Genomic DNA, 18,956 nt, shown 5'->3' with positions numbered 1-18,956 from the left:
TGTACTCGTTGGTTTGCGCAACAGTCAAAGTCACCATCTTTTTTTAATATTAGACACATATGTCGTCCATGCGCGACGCGAAGGTCGCCGCCTTTTAAATGGCATGGTCCAAAACATTTTGTTTGAGTAACTTTGGTCGATAATTAAATCAGAAACAATCGAACTATCACACATTCTATCATGTATCAACCTCTCAGTAAGTTATTATTAGTTGAACATAACTGAGTTTACCAATGTAGACGTCCATACTTAAAGAGCTCCCATTAACATATTGGCGACAATTCAACTTTCAAATTGAAACTACGCAAGATTCACACCTGCAAAGAGCATGCGCGAATGGCAAAAGTAAAATTCTATTTCACCTTCATGCTGACGACATGTACCCCCGCCCTGACTGTTATTTGTTCAGTCCAATTAATCTTTGTGTTAGGTCTGATGATGAGTGAGAAATTTATGGGAAAAACCCACCCACACGAACTACCAAATCAACCTCTTGTCAGGCGACGCATTGTGATGCGTTCGATACCGATAGAGGGCGCAATCTTGTGTTGGCACGAAACGGACATTTTCTCGTACAACGTCTGAAACAACAAACTTTCATTTTTTTTTAGAACTTGAACTTGGAAAATTAGTTTCAATTATTTAAAGAGAAACACGGTTTTATACCAAAATAAATACTTGTGTTTTTATTTAACACTTTAGTGTATATTTATTTTATTCTGAATTAATAAACAAAAGAAGTATTTACTGTGAAATGTTTAAGTATCAGTTCAAACGAAAGAAACAAACAGTAGGTATGCCTTTCATTTTTTGTTTTTGCAATTAGAATGTTTGCTCAGAACGCACGAGTAAATATCGATGGAACAACTTTATAATATCACCACACAGGTAAAAAACAGCATAGTTTAAATACCCCCTCTAGTTACCGGAGGCAGCAAGGCGCGCAAATACGAGTTCATTTCCAGCGTAAACATAAAATCGAAAGACACATAATCCCCCTGATTACGTTGTAATGAAAATGACCATGATAACAAAGGTAGTGGTGATATTAAACTGCATATCTTTATTCGATTGAAGACGTCACATAAAACAATGCACATAAAACAATGTTTGTGTTCGGACCTATGCCAAACGACCAAGCCCAGAGGTCAGCATCAAGTGCCCACACAAGCCTAAAGTAAGCCTAATATGTAATGGTACGAATATGTCCAAAGAGAAGTGTTTTCATAAAGACAATCAATTCAAAGAATAAAGATACAATAAATGTGATCTGCAGGGATGTGGGTATGTGCCCACATAACACGTGCGCGTTACGAGCTTGGACAATATTGTTAAGTGTAACTGTTGACAATTCCAGGTAAATATGGCAGGCAAGCAGAAAAATGTAATTGTTGTGATTGTTTTTCATTTTCGTAAAGATTTCTTACATTTGGAAGGATCTTTCAGTCATAACATTAGAATGTGCCAGGAAATCTAAAAAATGACACCAAATCCGGACACATTGTACTTCACTTTACAGATACAATTATTTTTGTATATTATAATTTATAAATAATCGATTGATATACTTGTTTATTTCACAAGTTCCGAGCGTTGCCATGACAATAGCAAAAGTCTTGAATTGATATACATTGTACTTCCATGATTTGGCGAATGTCTTGTGCATAGAACCGTTTCAGTTTCGGACAACATGCAAATTCAAATTAATAAGTAACACAAATCTACGCATGCGTAATGTCTTTAGCAATTAGTGTCAGGTTCGAAAGAGTCACTATCTTCTCTCAAGGCCTGCTTTCTTTAAAGTCGTCTTTTACCCCGGAAGTGCTTCCATAGGACAAATCTTTTATTCTGCTTGTCTCATCGTAGTTATCGTCGTCCACGAGTAAAGCTACTTTCTCTTCAATTACGTCACGCTCTTTTCTTCTTAAATACAGTTTGTATAAACCAATAGTGATAAGGGCATACAATGTACTCGCCAAACCATAAAATATTGGAATCGTCTGCATTTCGAGAATAACCGGATCGCCTTGGTACGACAATGTGAATATGGCTAAAGCCAGGCCCACGTTCTGATAACCGGTTTCTATGGCAACTGCTCTTCGCTTGTACGGGATCTGCTTTAACAAAGTCGCTAAGAAGTATCCTATCGAAAACCCAATCAGCGGCAAAGCCAAACTGACGACGTAAGCTTCGTACGAAGCGTTTATGATTTCCGGAGAATCAACAAACATTACGATTACGAATGCGACAATGCCAATGCACCCAGCTATGCTGCATACCTGAAACATTAAATAAATGAAATTAATATTTTACTGAAGGTAAAAATGTTAATCACTAAGCCTAATTTATTCACGATGCAAGAGAATTGAATATAAATGATTATTCAATAAACTAAACAAAATAATATAATAACCGAGCTGAGTCCAAAAATCTCCGTGTGCGACCAATATATCCCGTATAGCACGAGTGACGTCTAGGGCTATAACCACAGCGAGTTCCAGTTTTTTGCCGTAACGACTCGGCTAGTAGGGCGCCAGGTGAACCTGTTCCAACGAGAAGTGCGTACAATAACAAATACCGTTGAGGGTGGTATAACAACAACTACGAGAGCCGTTACACAGTCAGCCAGTCGTCAACCGAGAACTTAAAGCGCGGTGATCGTCGCGCAGCGCGTGTTCGAATTTCATATAAATAAACAATGTATTTTACACGCTATTTTTTAGCTATTTTTAATAGTTATTTAGGACTACGATTACCAAATATTATCTTCAATATATTTTACACGCGTTGTATACGTCGCTATGAGTCCCATATCGAACAGATCGCGACACGACGACTGTCGCTCTTTAACAGTATTAGTAGTCGAGAATCAGATCACAGACAGTGACAGGTCATGTCTCATCGCGTCATTGGATTAATCGGGGGGGGACCCCGGTGTATTGCCCGACGACTGGGAATATTAGATTGGCACAAAAGGTAAATTTTGACAATAGTTGTAACTGCCAAGAAACTCTAATTATATTTCCTTACCTCAGCAAAGACGTCACCTATACGAGACGATTTATATCGAATCAGTACACCCAACGCGGATGGCACAAATATCATAGTTAATGTTATTGCGACGCTTTTGAATGGAACTTTAATCGTCTCGTCACTTGCGAACACCTCACTAAACAGCAACAGCAGTACGGGTAGAGCCACGAAGGCAAATGCCGAGGAGCAAGTCGTCATGCATATACTGGAAAAAAAATAAAAAAATGAAATAAACTTTCAGCGTGAGATTAATAACATAGTAAGTCGAAATTTCTGGTATGTGTCCGTATGCATACATTATGATGACTACAACAAACCAAAGTTATTCATACACAAAGAAATAGACATAGCTCCTTATTGAAATGTGTCATAATTTGTGTCAATCCTAAGTTTTCTGTTAACAACCAGAGGTATGCCTAAATAGCAGACTAATGTACATGAACCACATGTGCGGTGTCGGTTGACTGCGAAATAAAAATCTGCTTATCAAAATAAGAAAAAATCCCCCACATGGGAATTGCTATCAATGTTCCAAATAAATATATACGCATGCGTAATAAGGTGTGTACACTATCATTTCACAATTACGTCAAATATTTCGCGAAATCATTTCGCTTGTTTATAGTAAAACTAAAACTAATAGTTTCGACTAGAGCCTGCCTATAGCTAAATCCTTTCACGCAGTTACGTGATACTCGTACTCTACGTCATTGGATGGAATAGAAAGGTTGAATGTTAATTAAATGCTAAGAGAATACACATTGCATGGACTCTCTTTCAGAGATATTATTGTATATCGGTGCATCTGCTGGTTGGAATACCGCAATGAATACCGGTAAATGAAAACACGGGCCGTAGACGGAAATAAACAAACGAAACTCGAGATAATGCCTTTCAGGAGTAGCATATTTTTAATAGTAATTATAGCATTCGGCTCTTGATTTGGACATCATGTGTTAAAGATTAAAACAACACGAATAGGAAATAAATACTGTACAATGACTAATTTTCACTGGGTTTAAATTTCACTGATTTACCATTTCGGGCATATTCAGTGGGTTTTAAATTCACGGTTTCGTCATTTAGATAATGTGTTCTATGCTAAATTTTACATATTCACTGTGTTTTAATTTAGCGCATTTTTCCAGTCAGCGAAATAAGCTAAATTAAAACCCAGTGAATAATTACCCCCTTTACAGTACATAAGTTTGTACAAGTGTACAATTTATTTATATGTGTGCGGGGGGGGGGGTATCTTTAACTTACAATTGATTGAGACAGATTTGTCAAAAACAGAAGGCTAATATAAATGAAATTTACAAATTCAAAATGTTCACTTTGATATCGTGTAGGAAAACCTATTCAGATATTAATTTAATTATAATTAATTTACTGTGAGAATATATTTTATGGCATTTAAAAATGCTATATTTTTTATGAAAAAATAACGAAAAAAAAAATATATACCTCTATGAATACAGATGTTTTTTGAAAAGGGAGTTGTTATCACAAAATTCCGGAAATAAGTAACTTTTTCAGGAGAAAAATAAGTTTTTAAAAAAGCTCCCAAAACAATAATACGGTTATTTGAATTGTCTTCAGTACCGAATAATGAGGCTACTGTGTGTATCTACTGTGTGTATTAAAAAGTCCTCTGTTTCCCTGGTGACAGTTCCTGTGATTGAGATACAAGTTTATTTTAAGGGGAAATAAATTTTCAAAATTTCGAAATTGACAATGAATTTTAAACACAATCAAAAAGCTTAGCATGGTAAACCATTGGAAGTTGTTTAAAAAAAATACATGACAAGAGAATACTTCATTTATTGTACTGCTAACTGAGGTCACACTTTTCGCGTTCGGGTGGCTTCAGAATTGCCTACGTCTTTTAAAGTGACAAATGGAGTTCGCAGTGTGGGGGATTCTTTCGCCTATGTTATTTGCAATGTACGTTGAAGATCCCAGTTAATTAGCTGCAAAGGACAGGTTTTGGGTGTTATTTAGCTGGTAACATACGTAATAGAACTCGTTTCAAATCATTAACAAGGCTCGCTGAAATAATAAGTTTGAGGTAATAACGTTGACATTCTTTTCCACACTACAAAGACAGAATGCGTGTCAATTGTTTTCTCAAGAAATATGAGAACAGACAAGGATTCAAAGCTTTTACATACATGTTAAAAGTTTGGTTTTTGTCGCAGTTAAAAAGTATTTGGGTGTCATCTAAATGGCGACGATGATAAAACTGCCATGAAGTGAAAATTAAGTGTGTTATGCTACGACAAACTTTATTTTACAAATGTTAATTGTACTTATTTAGATCTTATTATCCTTGGTGTGATTCTCGTACAAAAATTGTAAATAAATTGCAAGTGGCATCAAATAAAATAATTGGCCTACAGTGCTAGTGGTAGTAGCTGCAGTAGTGTAAACATAGTTTTGAAAATCTTCATCGCACGCAGTTTGTAACTTCCGTCAGCGCCTACCTGGGACGGAGCAACAAAGTTATAATTTTTGAAATAATTTTAGGCGTTGTCTTGTATTAGTATTGGTGTTGTTTTAGCATTATATTTTTATTAGACTTATTAAACCTAAAATAAATAATACTAGTAAATAAATAAATAATGGATTATGACAATGACTAACAACACTCACCTCAATGACACGTCACTCTTAGACCAATAGGAAAGCACATTAGACAGTGCCCCACCGGGACTTGACGCCATAATGATAGTCCCGATAGCGTACCCATACGATAGATCGAATAGATAAATTAAAGCCATGGCAACTGCTGGCATTAAGAAAAATTGCGTGGCGATTGCAGCAGCCACTCCCCACGGACGTCGTAAGTTATCACGTAGTTCCAAATGGTCAGTCGCACCGCCCATCCCCAAGTGAATGGCAATTATCGCGAACACAATAAGCACCTGTTCCACGATTACAACAATGGAGCTGGATGATTCGGGTAACGTCGTAGTAGTGTTCGTCATGTCTGTCACTTCTGTAATCGCGCCACCAGTCGGTGGTATAGATGTCACATTGGACAGCAGCATGATGGCGCCCTCCTCCATGTCCAAACACCAGATTCTCACAGACCTGAAATGCAACACAGACCAGATAATTATGTCATGTTTTGTAAATAACTGTTTATTATAGATACCCATCTTGAAGAATGATCACTGATTGGTTGAATAGTTGACTTATTTAGTTACTGTAAAATACTTTATTTTCGCTAGTTTCGCTGAAAGGGTGTTTCAGTTAAAATAAAATCAAGCGAATATACCCTTTTCCCTATATTTTACATTCAACTCGTCAAAAATCAGCGAAACTAAATGCCATACAAGAAGCCTTTTCAGTGAAACATTTTTACAGCGAAAATATATTCTTTTACAGTAGTTGGTTTACGTGCACAAGGAGCACACGGAACGTGCATTTTTTACGCCCCCTTCGACTACTAGTAAACGCCATTCTCCCATCACTGGAAGCCGCGAGCCTGGCAAGTGGCCAGTACGTACTCCGTACAGTACGGGATTCGAACCTGCAATCTCCCTGACAACCGTCACCTCACAGCACGAAGCTCAGACATTTTTTCAGCTCCATGTATAGTGACATAAGGACTGTGTATAATATACTAGTACTAGATATACTATCCAATTAAAATGACATGCATGCTGACGTCACACACAGTCGGCTGTTATGACCCAAGGTTGAAATGAACTTTATACAGACACAAATAAACCAGAGTGCATTGTACGCATGCCTGCATTAATTATACGATCGTTATAATAAATCTAGCCGACACAGTTCCAATACACTACCGTTTCGCTGGAATAAAGGGTTAACTGATTTCAAAACACTGACACGCACACTCACACTCTGGTGTATGGTCAAATTACTAAGCTTAGTCAGGTTGATGTTGTCAAAAAATACCATTAGCATAAAACAACCAATACTTACAAGCACTGAACACAGTAACACTGAACCAAGACACAACTGAGACTACAAATAAATGTTTACCTGCGTCAGGGCTTGTACTTAATCGGGCTTGTACCGCGACTTAATCAGGCTTTCACTGCGACGAATTCGGGGCTTGCAGAGCGACTTATTCGGAGCTTGTATCGCGACTTATTCGAGGTTCGTGAAACGACTTAATCATTTGAGTTCGATCATACAGGCTATCCGAACGTACTGTGTGTCAGCTCGTCTGTTAGGGTGTCACGTACGCGAAGCCGGTAACCGGCGCAGTCACAGTGAACTCAGCATATGTAGGAAAGGTCAATCGAGTTTTACGTTACCCAGAATCCCTTGCGCACTTTCGCTGCAATCACTCAGTGAAAGTACATTGGGGTGATTGGAAACCACAATCAGGGGGCGAACGATAACACATTCCAAGAAAAAATGTCGCCTTTTAGTGCGTATTCGCACTATTTTGAGTAAGGACGGCCGACTGGTGATAAATACCCGTTATAAAAAACAATTGCTCGTAACATTTTACACGTTTATTGAGGGAAGGCAAGGGGGTAGCTGGTACGGTTTTACGGGAAATAAAATGGGCTTTTCACAATTTACGAAGAAAAAAAAGACGTTTTTACAGTTTACAGTGTTAACAAATGGAACATTGAATGGTCCGAAGAGCTCTTCGACTCAAATTCTACACCATTGCTGCGCCGTGTGAAGAGACGCATGCGCATATTACCCTCGTTATGCTCTTCATTCGGTTAGAGGGCCTTTTACGTCTTGACATTCAATTTTGTAGTGAATTGTGTCATCTAGTCGTTTTACAGTTTCTAAAATGTAATTTACCTGGATTATTCTTTACGATTTTTTTATTTGGATTTGAATTTTTGTACGTACAAGAAAAATTACACATTTTTATAGTGTACGAAAAAAATATTTGATTGATTACGTTGTACGTCTAGCCTGTGATTACAGAATTACGGAATTTATTTTTTCTATTTACGTTGTACGAACAAAAAAATATTGCAATTACGTTGAACGAAAATAACCCTTGCCCTCCTCTTTATTAATGATGTCGATGTCACGGGCGGGGCTCATGCGCATGGAACTGTAGTTTTGCAAGATGGCAAACTAATTTTCTACCTATATCAACAAGTTTAGTAAAATTGATTGGCACGTGTGCATGGAATGAATGATTTGGGAGAACCCGAGAGGGCGGCGAACATAATAAAGACATGTCGTGAAATTAATGTACAAAATCAACGTAGCAGTAAAGAATTTAATAACTTTTTTTTTTTAATTAAAAACTTAATATGCCAAGTTGTGGTTAAAATAAATCAGTGAAAATGGGTTTTGCGCTCCATAAAACAAGATACAGCGGCGATTTCTTTATTCTAGAGTGGACATGCTGACACGATGGACATTCTTAAAACGATCGTCTGGAATATCACTTCTCGCTAACGCTATGTCTGAGAAGAAATTGCGTTAAAATATACGATAAATCAGTGAAAATGGGTTTTGCGCTCCATAAAACAAGATACAGCGGCGATTTCTTTATTCTAGAGTGGACATGCTGACACGATGGACATTCTTAAAACGATCGTCTGGAATATCACTTCTCGCTAACGCTATGTCTGAGAAGAAATTGCGTTAAAATATACGCAGTCTGCGTTTACCAAGGGTCATCGAGTATGTCGAATATTTACAATTCAACAAACCTAGCATGGAAGCCTTCGCCGGACTCTCGTCAGAAGACCTGGGCTATGCTGGTGGCATTGCTCTTTTATCTTATACACATCAAAACATACAAGAAAAGACACGCCGCTATGATGAGTATCCTAGCAGACTGGCCTAAAAATATATCACAAGACAGAAGTAATCATGATGATTCTCAATATATCTAACCCATTATCTGTACAGGTACTGAATAGAGAAGAACGTTTATATAAGTTTACATAGTGAACGATGGGAGAGCCATTCAAAATATATTTCCCATGACGCATGTGTGCAATCCTGGGACTGTGGAGTCGCTGTTTAAACTTAGGACATGGAGATACATTGTACTCGTATAGAGCATCGTCCGAATCGCACGGTCCCGTGTATTCGACCTATAGGCCTTAGAAGCTTGGACGAATAAACTTAGTCCTTGGCTAGCGAAGATGGTATAGAGATGCAGAATATCTATTTCAATCACATAACCAATTTCCCAGGTGTTGTACCTGTTAATACGTGCAAAAAATTTGCTTGTTTTCATAGAAATTGGTCGATTAAATATAGAAATCCTGTAAGTAATAAGTCCTATTAGTTACCATTGTCTTTTAAGGTCTATGGTTGGGGAGGGGGGTAATTACGTAATTGCCCAAGGAAAATATTACTATGGTATGATCCAGAGCATGGATCATTCATAGCTTCTTAGCACGGGTTAATAGGTCAAAACGTTAGTCCATGGTACGAAAATGTGGTGACTAGAGTGTCCAGAGTGACTACTGATCTTCAAACATAACCCGTTTGAACCACTATTCCACTGATTTAAATGAACTTTCTGCACAGTAGTAGATAAACCACCCCTTCTAAACTTGCGTTATCCAACTGGTGGTGGGTCTTTTGGTGGTCTAGTACAAGATTAAATATGTCAGCCAGATCAACTGACAGAGATAAATACCATAACATGCTCTAAAACTGAAATAGTAGTTGAGGAAAGAAACCAGCCAATTTTTTATAACCAAGGCAAGTTGTGACCGAACTTGAATGATCGGAAAAAAAAGGAATCGTGCGCAAAGTAAATTACAGTGAATGGGCAATCACGAGTTAATGTGACAATGTGTTCCTGGAGGAACACATGTTAATAACATTTGATAATAAAGCACTCGCTTACTACGACCCTGTGCTACCAGTAAGAATCGCTTGTTAACGCGTCACTCTACAATTGTATAGGTAGTAATACATCGTGTAACAGAATACGGCAAGGAAAGACCGATTTCTTATGCTTCAGGTCTCGAAAGCTGGGCGATTTTTTTTTTTTTGAAAATCAAATTATGTTATTATCCATGTTGCAATCGACTCCCTTTTCTCAACATTGTTGCGGTTGCAATAATTATCTAAATGTGTTTATCCAATCAATTTCAAACTTGGACTTGGACAAATTTCAAAATGTGTCCAAAAATATCTCGCTTTAGTATATTTAGTTTAGTATATGAATATGTGCATGGTGGATATTTTGTCTGTCCTTCATTTAAAAGGCGGTGGTCGTCGCGCAGCGCGTGTTCGAATTTCATGTAAATAAACAATGTATTTTACACGCGTTGTATACGTCGCTGCGAGTCCCACATCGAACACGACGCGGCACGACGACTGCCCCCGTTTAATATATTTTTTAGCAATATAATTTTTATTTGATATTCTTATTCTCCACCAGTTTTATTGTGCAGAAATATACATTGAATTATGAATGGTAGATAGATTGATTCATTGAAATAGTTTCCCTTGTGTGTCAAAATACAATTTTCATGCTTAGCACAGTCACTGTGCGATTGTCATCGACTCATTGCAGTGAATAACATCATTGTCCGGTATTTCTAATACTGGATGTTATGCAGATTATGTTCATTGATTTGTGCTTATTTGAAAAAGTTGTTGAGCTGCCACTAAAACAATCTGCGCTGTTATGGCATAGGCTCGCTATTAAATGCCCATTTGATGATAGTGCTGTTTAGATACTAGCTTTTGATAAAATATCTTGTGCTTATTTAGAGGCAGTGCTAATTTGCCTATGCTTTGATTGATATTTGAAAGGCAGAAATGTTCAGCTACAAACATAGATTTGCATTAAATGCCCGTTATTTTTGTGATACTATGTACAAATTAAATAAATGCTGCATGAAGATTCATTTAGTATACACTGAAAGCAATGATTATGTTAATAACGTTGCAAATCAACCTAATATAGTAGGTACAAATTTGTAAAGACATTAACATGAAATTGGAAACAAGTTCCACATGCTATTCTATACACACTCAGCTCTAACTTACCCGATAAGGCATTGCAATGCATTAATTCGATTATGTTGTTTCTGCATTCAAATATACTTGTATTCTTGCGAGAACTGCTTCTGTCATCGCTTCCCTGATTTCTAGCATAAATAAGGTTGATGGTTCTTTAATAATCATTCTAAATTCGAATGATTATGACGATGTAGTACAGATTTCTCCAAATTGAACAACACTTGTTTGTGTATAGTATCATTTGTGGGTGTTGGGATAAATATTATTGGAATGGGCCATCATTTATCGAGTCTAATATTAGGGGAAGGTTAATTTGGTTTCTATAGGGTTATAAGTAGCATGCATCAAAGTTTTCATGGCGAATAACATAGATGAGACATACAATGAAACAGTCACGTACGCGGAGAGTATGCACATTTCACTACATTGGTCATTATGGACGTGCATATCCACTCAGCTAGAATTGTAAAATATCCAAAAAAATAGGGGTCAAATAAATTGAGTCGGTCGTCAGAATGGAAGGTTCAAACAGCGTCACATATCTGTATACTTCAACCGAGGTTGAATTTGAATGAACTGCTATTAGCTGATCACATCTTATTCAGAGAGCTCAGAAGTGCACCATTTTAAGGATACTAATTATTTATTACATATAAAAGCCAAATGCGGGAGATGCGGTGTATTCTGTGGTATGCATTCTGTATTCTCGCTTCGCTCGTGATAGTACGGCCGCAGGATACACCACATTCACTCGTGAAAAGAACTTCCACACGCAACGAAAGCCATGGGGAGGGTGTGGGGTTCTGTCATATTAGACTTCTTCCACACTCTGCCATATATACATGTATGCATGGAGGTAAAAAACAGATTATACCTCCATGATTTATGTATGTGTGTGTGTGTGAGTGTGTGTGGGTGAGTGTGTGTGTGTATGTATGTGTATGTATCTTGCACCAGATATCCAGGTACAAGTTATTTGCAAACAGCCGAACAACCACATTGCCACCAAACACAAATTTAGGTCATCTATCCGATAACAATGCATCATCCACTAAGGTAAAAAGTTTTGTTTTATTGTACCTCACTTAACAAATATAATCATTTTTATAGAATTTATAAAATTATCGATTGGCATACTTCGGGACAATAAATTCGTGTCGCCATCGTAATAAATAAAGTTCTGAATTGGGTTACTTCTACGAATCAATGATTGCTCACAGATATGCAACTTCAAGTTTTAAATTAAAAGGCAACAAAAGGCCCCTGGTCCAGTTTTTATGCATAAACAATGTCTTAATGCAAATAATGTCGGCCCAATAGAGTACTAGTATTTCCTCTCAAGGCTCGTGTTCTTTAAAGACTTCTTTCACATCGGAAGTGCTTCCATAGGACAAATCCTTTATTCCATTTCTCCCATCGTAGTTGTCTTCTTCTATGAGCAAAGCTACTTTCTCATCAAAAACTCCACGTTGTTTCCTTCTTAAATATAGTTTGTATAATCCAATAGCGATGAGGGCATACATTGTACTTGCCAAAGCATAAAATATTGGAATCGCCTGCATTTCGTTAATAACCGGATCGTCTTGGTATGACAATGTGAATATGGCCAAGGCAAGGCCCACGTTCTGATAGCCGGTTTCTATGGCAACTGCTCTTCGTTTATAAGGAATCAGTTTTAATACAGCTGCTAAGCCGAAGCCTATCGAAAACCCAATTGGCGGCAAAGCCAAGCTAATGACGTAAGGCTCATACGTAGCGGCTATGATTTCTGGAGAATTAACAAACTTGACAATTATGAATGCGATAATTCCAATGCTTCCAGCCACGCTACATATCTGAAAATGAATAAATAAATAAATACTTGGTCATAACTCACACTATTGATGAAATTATTTAATCTGTTCATCAGTTAATACTACATGTACTGCATTAATCAAATAGTCTCTTATAGAGTGTGACATGAACCACCTTCCCTCAACATGTATAAAAGCCCCAATTTTAACTGATTTGTACTACATATATGAAAATAAAAAATGGGTTATTGCACTTGGAAAGTATTATTTTACTATCATATGTTCAGTCAAGAAAAACCAAAGTGTCAGGCTTGTTGCATTGCAAACAAAGGATTTGATCACTTAGTTTGATATTAATTGAACACGTGACCGTCTTTTAAAACAAAGTTGATATGTTCTGTACGACGACATGTTAGTTATTTGTCGTGGTTACTGTTCCTACAATGGTCTTGCTAATCATATCCCAATCATTGTAGTTTATATAGTTGTTGCCATGGCAATTATTATCATTACCAAGTGTAAAAACAAATGAGTTGGTAGTTTTCAAGAAGAAATCCCAAAAGCATTTTTACCAAAATTATTTGCTAAAAGTAGAGAATTGAAAATATTGTCAAGAAAGGAACAAACCTGGCAGAGGACCGCCCAAGGTAACCACATGCAAATATCAAAGCAATTGAGCTGGTAGTTTTTAAGAAGTCAAAAATTGTTGGTCGACGACTGATAATCACCTATATAAACAGCTCCCCCAGCTAAATTGTCAGTATAATGTATGCCCAAATTGATCACAGTCCACCCGTACCAAATGTTACCACTCACATTTATTACATTACACACTTTTAAGCCAAAATGAGACAGTTTTCACCTGTATCTCAAACATATATACGACAGCCATAAAACATTATGTAAGCCTAGATTATACATTAATAACATTAGTTGAGTCATCGTGGACAGGGTTAACAACGACAACGACAACGACTTCATTATCGACGGCACACATGGTCACGCTATACCTCGCCACTTTATAATCATTACGGGCAAGGCAAGGCAAATGCGTACATTTGTAACAAGAAACTAAAGAATTATTTGTTATTTACCTTAGCAACGACGTCGGCAACACGTAATGATTTATATCGAATAAATACTCCCAGTGCGGATGGCACTAGTATCATAGTTAATGTTAGTGCGACACTTTTGAATGGTACTTTAATCGGCTCGTCACTTGCGAATATTTCACTGAACAGTAACAGCAGAGCGGGTAGAGCCACGAAGGCAAATGCCGAGGAACATGTCGTCATACACACACTAGAAAGAGAGAACAAAATATAAACAATTGTAGGCTCAAGATTAAAGGGCGATGGTCGTCGCGCCACTCATGTGCGAGATATGGGTCTCATATCAACAAAGATGGCGACTTTGACTGTTTCGCAGACGTTACTAATTTCTTTTGTGACAATTAGTGCACATCGCATCCAGGTCAAAACTCGTACTCGTATTTCCCAGAAATGCGCACAGGATTGTGGGAAAATCAATGTTTTTCAACACAAATATCGCACATGCGCATGATGAATTTCTGGTATGTGTCATTATGTTAAAGTCCGCAACAAACTAAGGTCGTCTTGTCGCTAAGAACAATATATAATTCCTATTTGAAACGTACCGTAATTAGTATGAGTTTACTGTAAACAAAGAAAAGTAAGGCCAACAGCAGACTAATATACATTCAACAAATGCGAATAAATATCTGCCTGTCGGCATGATTGCTGCGAAGAAGAAACTTTCCTAAAACAAGCAAGGAACAATTTCTCGCTTGTTTAAAAAACAAAACATGCAAAATATTCGCTTATCGAAACGAGAAAAGTTCCAGTGTAGTATATTTGGTGATAGTTAAAGTACGGCTGCGAGGACACGTGACTGCCGACAATTAATGGCCTCTTTGGGGACCTGCTAGAATCGAGTTTTACTGCGAATTTGGAAGGTTTTTTTCTGCAGCGTCATCGCGGGTTGTGTGTCACACGTGTTACGTAACTTGTATAAGGACAATAGGCCAATGACCTACAGGAATAGTATCATATATCATAGTAAACTACATGTTGCAACCACAAACCACCTCCCAAGAGTAACCATGCATTCACATAGCTCGTCGATCTGACAATATTCGGTTCGAATCCTGATTAAAAAGCGTACCCTTTAAAGCGCTGTGGTCCGCGCGCTGCACGTGTTCGAATTTCATTTAAATAAACAATGTATTTTACACGCGTTGTATAAGTCGCTATGAGTCCCATATCGAACAGGCCGCGGCGCGACGACTGCCGCCCTTTAAATAGTAAGGGGAACGTTGTGTTCAAGTCAGTGCTGTGAGAACAGCCTAGTTCTGAAACAGTTTTCCACTAGTGAATGGGTAAAAACCATTAGAACAGACTGTTATTAGTGTTAAACAATAGTGACGAGGCAAAAAGTAGTATGACTAAAAGTATCATCATCCAACCTCGTGTTTCTCCACCAATCAGAATGCTAATATCCTTGTTATTATAAATCATTCATAAATTTATATCAACCGTAACATAACTCATGGTCAATTGAAAATCATAGATGTCTGTTAATTTTAGAAGAGTATACATATGTAAGCAGCAGTTATATACGAGGGGCGTATCTCAATTTTTACAAATAATTCACGGCGAAAATAAATATGTTTGAAACTGGAAGGGGCGTCATGTTGTCTGAAACTAAAAAAGTGTTGTTCTTTATTCAAGCATATGATTATGACAAATAGGTTCCATTTTTAAAATAATTACTTGCAAAGATGCTTGTTCAACGTGAACCATATGATATAAATATTTTGTTATATTACATATTTTATTCATGCGTTGAAGTCTTCACATATACACAGAGTTCCATTCGTTAAAGGGTGATAACTAGAGAAATAAGTATGTTTTGATTTTATACATTCAAGTATTTACCCGAGCACATTCACCTACGCCCTAATATATGGATTATGACATAGACCCTCTAAAAATATGTTAGAGGGTCTATGATTAGGCCAATGACGTAACACTCACCTCAACGACACGTCACTCTTAGACCAATACGAAAACACATTAGAAAGTGCTCCACCGGGACTTGACGCCATAATGATAGTTCCGATGGCGTACCCATACGATAGATCGAATAGATAAATAAAAGCCATGGCAACAACTGGCATTAAGAAAAATTGCGTGACGATTGCAGCAGCCACTCCCCACGGACGTCGTAAGTTATCACGTAGTTCCAAATGATCAGTAGCACATCCCATTCCCAGTTGAATGGCAATTATAGTCACAGTAATAAGCACCTGTTCTACGATAACCTCAACTGAGATGGACGATTCGGGTAACGCCGTAGTGTTCGTCATGTCTGTCAGCTTAGTAGTACTGGCTTCAACAGTCGTCGGTACGGATGTCATATTGGACAGCAGCATGATGGCACTTTCCTCCATGTCAAAACATCAGATTTTTACTGACCTGAAATGCGGAACACGGGGTTACAATGCAATACCGATGTCGTTTTTTTTTTATTATTTCTATGGACATGCCAGAGCGCAATCAAAGTCTCAGCACGTCAATTGTGGCAGAAAAAGTTAGTTATTTTTTCACCTACAACATGTCCTGTTATACTGTAACTGTTTGTTCTAGATATACATCTCGACAACCGAAGAATTGTCACAGTGCCCTAGGTACGTACAGTCATCGCCGTACTAAAGAATATAAATTATAACGTACTTTTTTGGTTCCATGGATACAGAATGAACTGACCGATATTTGAAATGTTTTCTGAATGCAACCTTGACGTAAATCAACTCCCACATACAGTCTACACTTAGGGTATTGTAAGTGGTAGGTGACAATCATTTAAAACACACAGATACGCATATTATTATAAGCCACACACGTATACCCCCCTCCCCGCTTCACCAAACGGTTCGCCCCCTCATTTCATCGAATATTACTAGTATGTATGGCAGATGTGCTACCCACATATTATGCAATATATGCCTCTGGACATAGTAACTTAATGAGAAGAATGCTGACGCCACAATCAGCCGGGTGCTATGACCCAAGGTTGAATTTGAAATGAACTTTATACAGACAAATAAACCACGAGTGCATTGTACGTATGCTTGTATTAATATTACACTTAGTGTAATAAATCTAGTCGCTGAAATAAAAGGTTAAATTATTTAGAAACACTAACATGCACACACTTCCCGATGGAACACAAATACATGTACAACAAAATACATGTACTAACTGCCGGTCATATTGGCAAAAAAAAAAATGCTCATTAGCATACAACAACAATCACGGAACAACCAATACACACTGAACTAAGAACGTATCGAACTGATCAAATGCATGTTTACCTAATCCCGGGGCTTGTAGGTTTCTTATTCTGGCAAAATACGCTATCCTACTGCCTATCCGAACATGCTGTGCGTCAGCTCGTCAGTTGCGATATCACGTTTTGCGATGCCGGTAATATACCGGCGCACGCACATGCATGGACCACTTAGCATATTATGTAGGTGACAGGTCAATACACGCGAGGTCAATCGAGTCTAAATTGCCCAGAATCCTTTGCACACTTTCGCTGCAATTCGTTAACTGGAACGCAGTCCCTCAACTGGACGCAGAATGTAGGTCGTTGGGAAACCACAGCCAGCTGGTGTTTTGATTCAAGTTACAACATGAAGTTTATTTTTGTTTTCATAGATAACCGGATCAAGAAGTCTAAATAGCAAGCAATCTGATTAAAATAAGATCCTGGTTGGCTTAATTTTTTTTTTATATAATCACTATAATTATTATTTATTTTAATTATTTACTATAATTATTATTATTTATTTTAATTATTTTTTAACGTTACAATTATTTTGCTGCAAGAACAGTTTTGTTCGTGAAAGCCACGAATATAGTAAATAATTAAAATAAATAAATAATAATTATAGTAATTATATAAAAAAAAATTAAAAAAAAAATTAAGCCAACCAGGATCTTATTTTAATCAGATTGAATAGCAAGCTGTTATTTGTGATTAATTTGTGTTGTAAATGGACACATACACAGTATTCATTCCGTTTAACCTCATGCTTTCCGAACGTTTTTGTTTTCCAATCGTACACAAAATGAAATATAAATAAACTATTACCACTATTATTCCGATCAGTTACCGCGAATCGTGTGACCGCATGGACGCTCGTTCACTCACTTGCCCAAATTTCAGATTTCCTTGGGTTGAAATAACAGTTTTGTTTATGTCATATTTTTGTTATATTTCTTTCTTTTAATTTTTAACAACATACTATGTACGAAGTTTTCATTTTCTGTTATGTTTCATACCGACTTTGAACCTGCAGTTTATATGAATCCTATTACAGAAACGTCAGCTTTGTTTCCATGTGTTTGCTAAGTCATGCCGTAATCTTCAAAGTTAATACTGTTTGCTAACTCAATAGACACCATAATAGTCCCCATGCTCAAATTTGTAGAATACTTTATTTTCGCTTGGAATTTATTTTCGCTATTTTCGCTGAAGGAATGATTCCGTGAAAATAAAAACCAGCGAATATACTTCTTTTTCTATATTTCACATTCAACTCATCAAAAATCAGTGAAAATAAATTCCATATAAAACGCCCAAAGAGCCTTTTCAGCGAAAATTAAATCCAGCTAAAATAAAGTACTAGTATTTCACAGTAAACAACTGTCAAAGGCAACAAACAGACAAGTCAACCACCACACTAATGAACCTTTAATCAGTGCACACACCTGCTAAAATCCTGTTAAGCTCAAACATAAACAAAGTTCTTATTTTATTCAACAAGGATCTAGACCTGGTCTTAAAAACTAATAATAATTAGCCTTCCAAACAAGAAGCTTGCAATTAGTATTTGTCTGTTATTTGAGATGTACAACATGAAAATAATGTGATCCACATTATCGAAGTTCATAATACTATATATTTATGCTTATAATATGCATGTTTTCATGTCTGTGGATTAACTCAGAGCATCTATGAACCAAATTTCAATGAAATTTGATTATACACAATGCGCAATTTTGGCAATTAGTAAGCTTGAATTTCAATGCACAACTAATTGTTGAATTGCACTGTTCTCAGGCACTCGTATACAAAGTC

General features: G+C 37.1%; 2 protein-coding genes across 2 annotated transcripts; both read right to left on the bottom strand.

Annotated features, from left to right (window-relative positions):
- Positions 1 to 1,043: 1,043 nt before the first annotated feature.
- Positions 1,044 to 7,304, bottom strand: LOC100378103 (sodium-dependent organic anion transporter-like). The gene is made up of 4 exons (XM_002731461.4): positions 7,051 to 7,304; positions 5,689 to 6,129; positions 3,031 to 3,238; positions 1,044 to 2,279 (listed from the first exon to the last, which is right to left on the bottom strand). The coding sequence occupies exons 2-4, from the start codon at positions 6,102 to 6,104 to the stop codon at positions 1,782 to 1,784; spliced, it is 1,122 nt and encodes a 373-aa protein (XP_002731507.1). The 5' UTR covers positions 6,105 to 6,129; positions 7,051 to 7,304; the 3' UTR covers positions 1,044 to 1,781.
- Positions 7,305 to 12,044: 4,740 nt separating this feature from the next.
- LOC100377957 (ileal sodium/bile acid cotransporter-like) lies at positions 12,045 to 17,293 on the bottom strand. Its single transcript, XM_006812361.3, has 4 exons — positions 17,182 to 17,293; positions 15,842 to 16,282; positions 13,880 to 14,087; positions 12,045 to 12,827 (listed from the first exon to the last, which is right to left on the bottom strand). The coding sequence occupies exons 2-4, from the start codon at positions 16,255 to 16,257 to the stop codon at positions 12,330 to 12,332; spliced, it is 1,122 nt and encodes a 373-aa protein (XP_006812424.2). The 5' UTR covers positions 16,258 to 16,282; positions 17,182 to 17,293; the 3' UTR covers positions 12,045 to 12,329.
- Positions 17,294 to 18,956: the final 1,663 nt, after the last annotated feature.

This window comes from Saccoglossus kowalevskii, chromosome 13 (genome assembly GCF_978046115.1).
Source record: "Saccoglossus kowalevskii chromosome 13, keSacKowa6.1, whole genome shotgun sequence".
NCBI classification, from domain to species: domain Eukaryota; kingdom Metazoa; phylum Hemichordata; class Enteropneusta; family Harrimaniidae; genus Saccoglossus; species Saccoglossus kowalevskii.
This window is presented reverse-complemented; position numbering and strand designations above follow the sequence as displayed.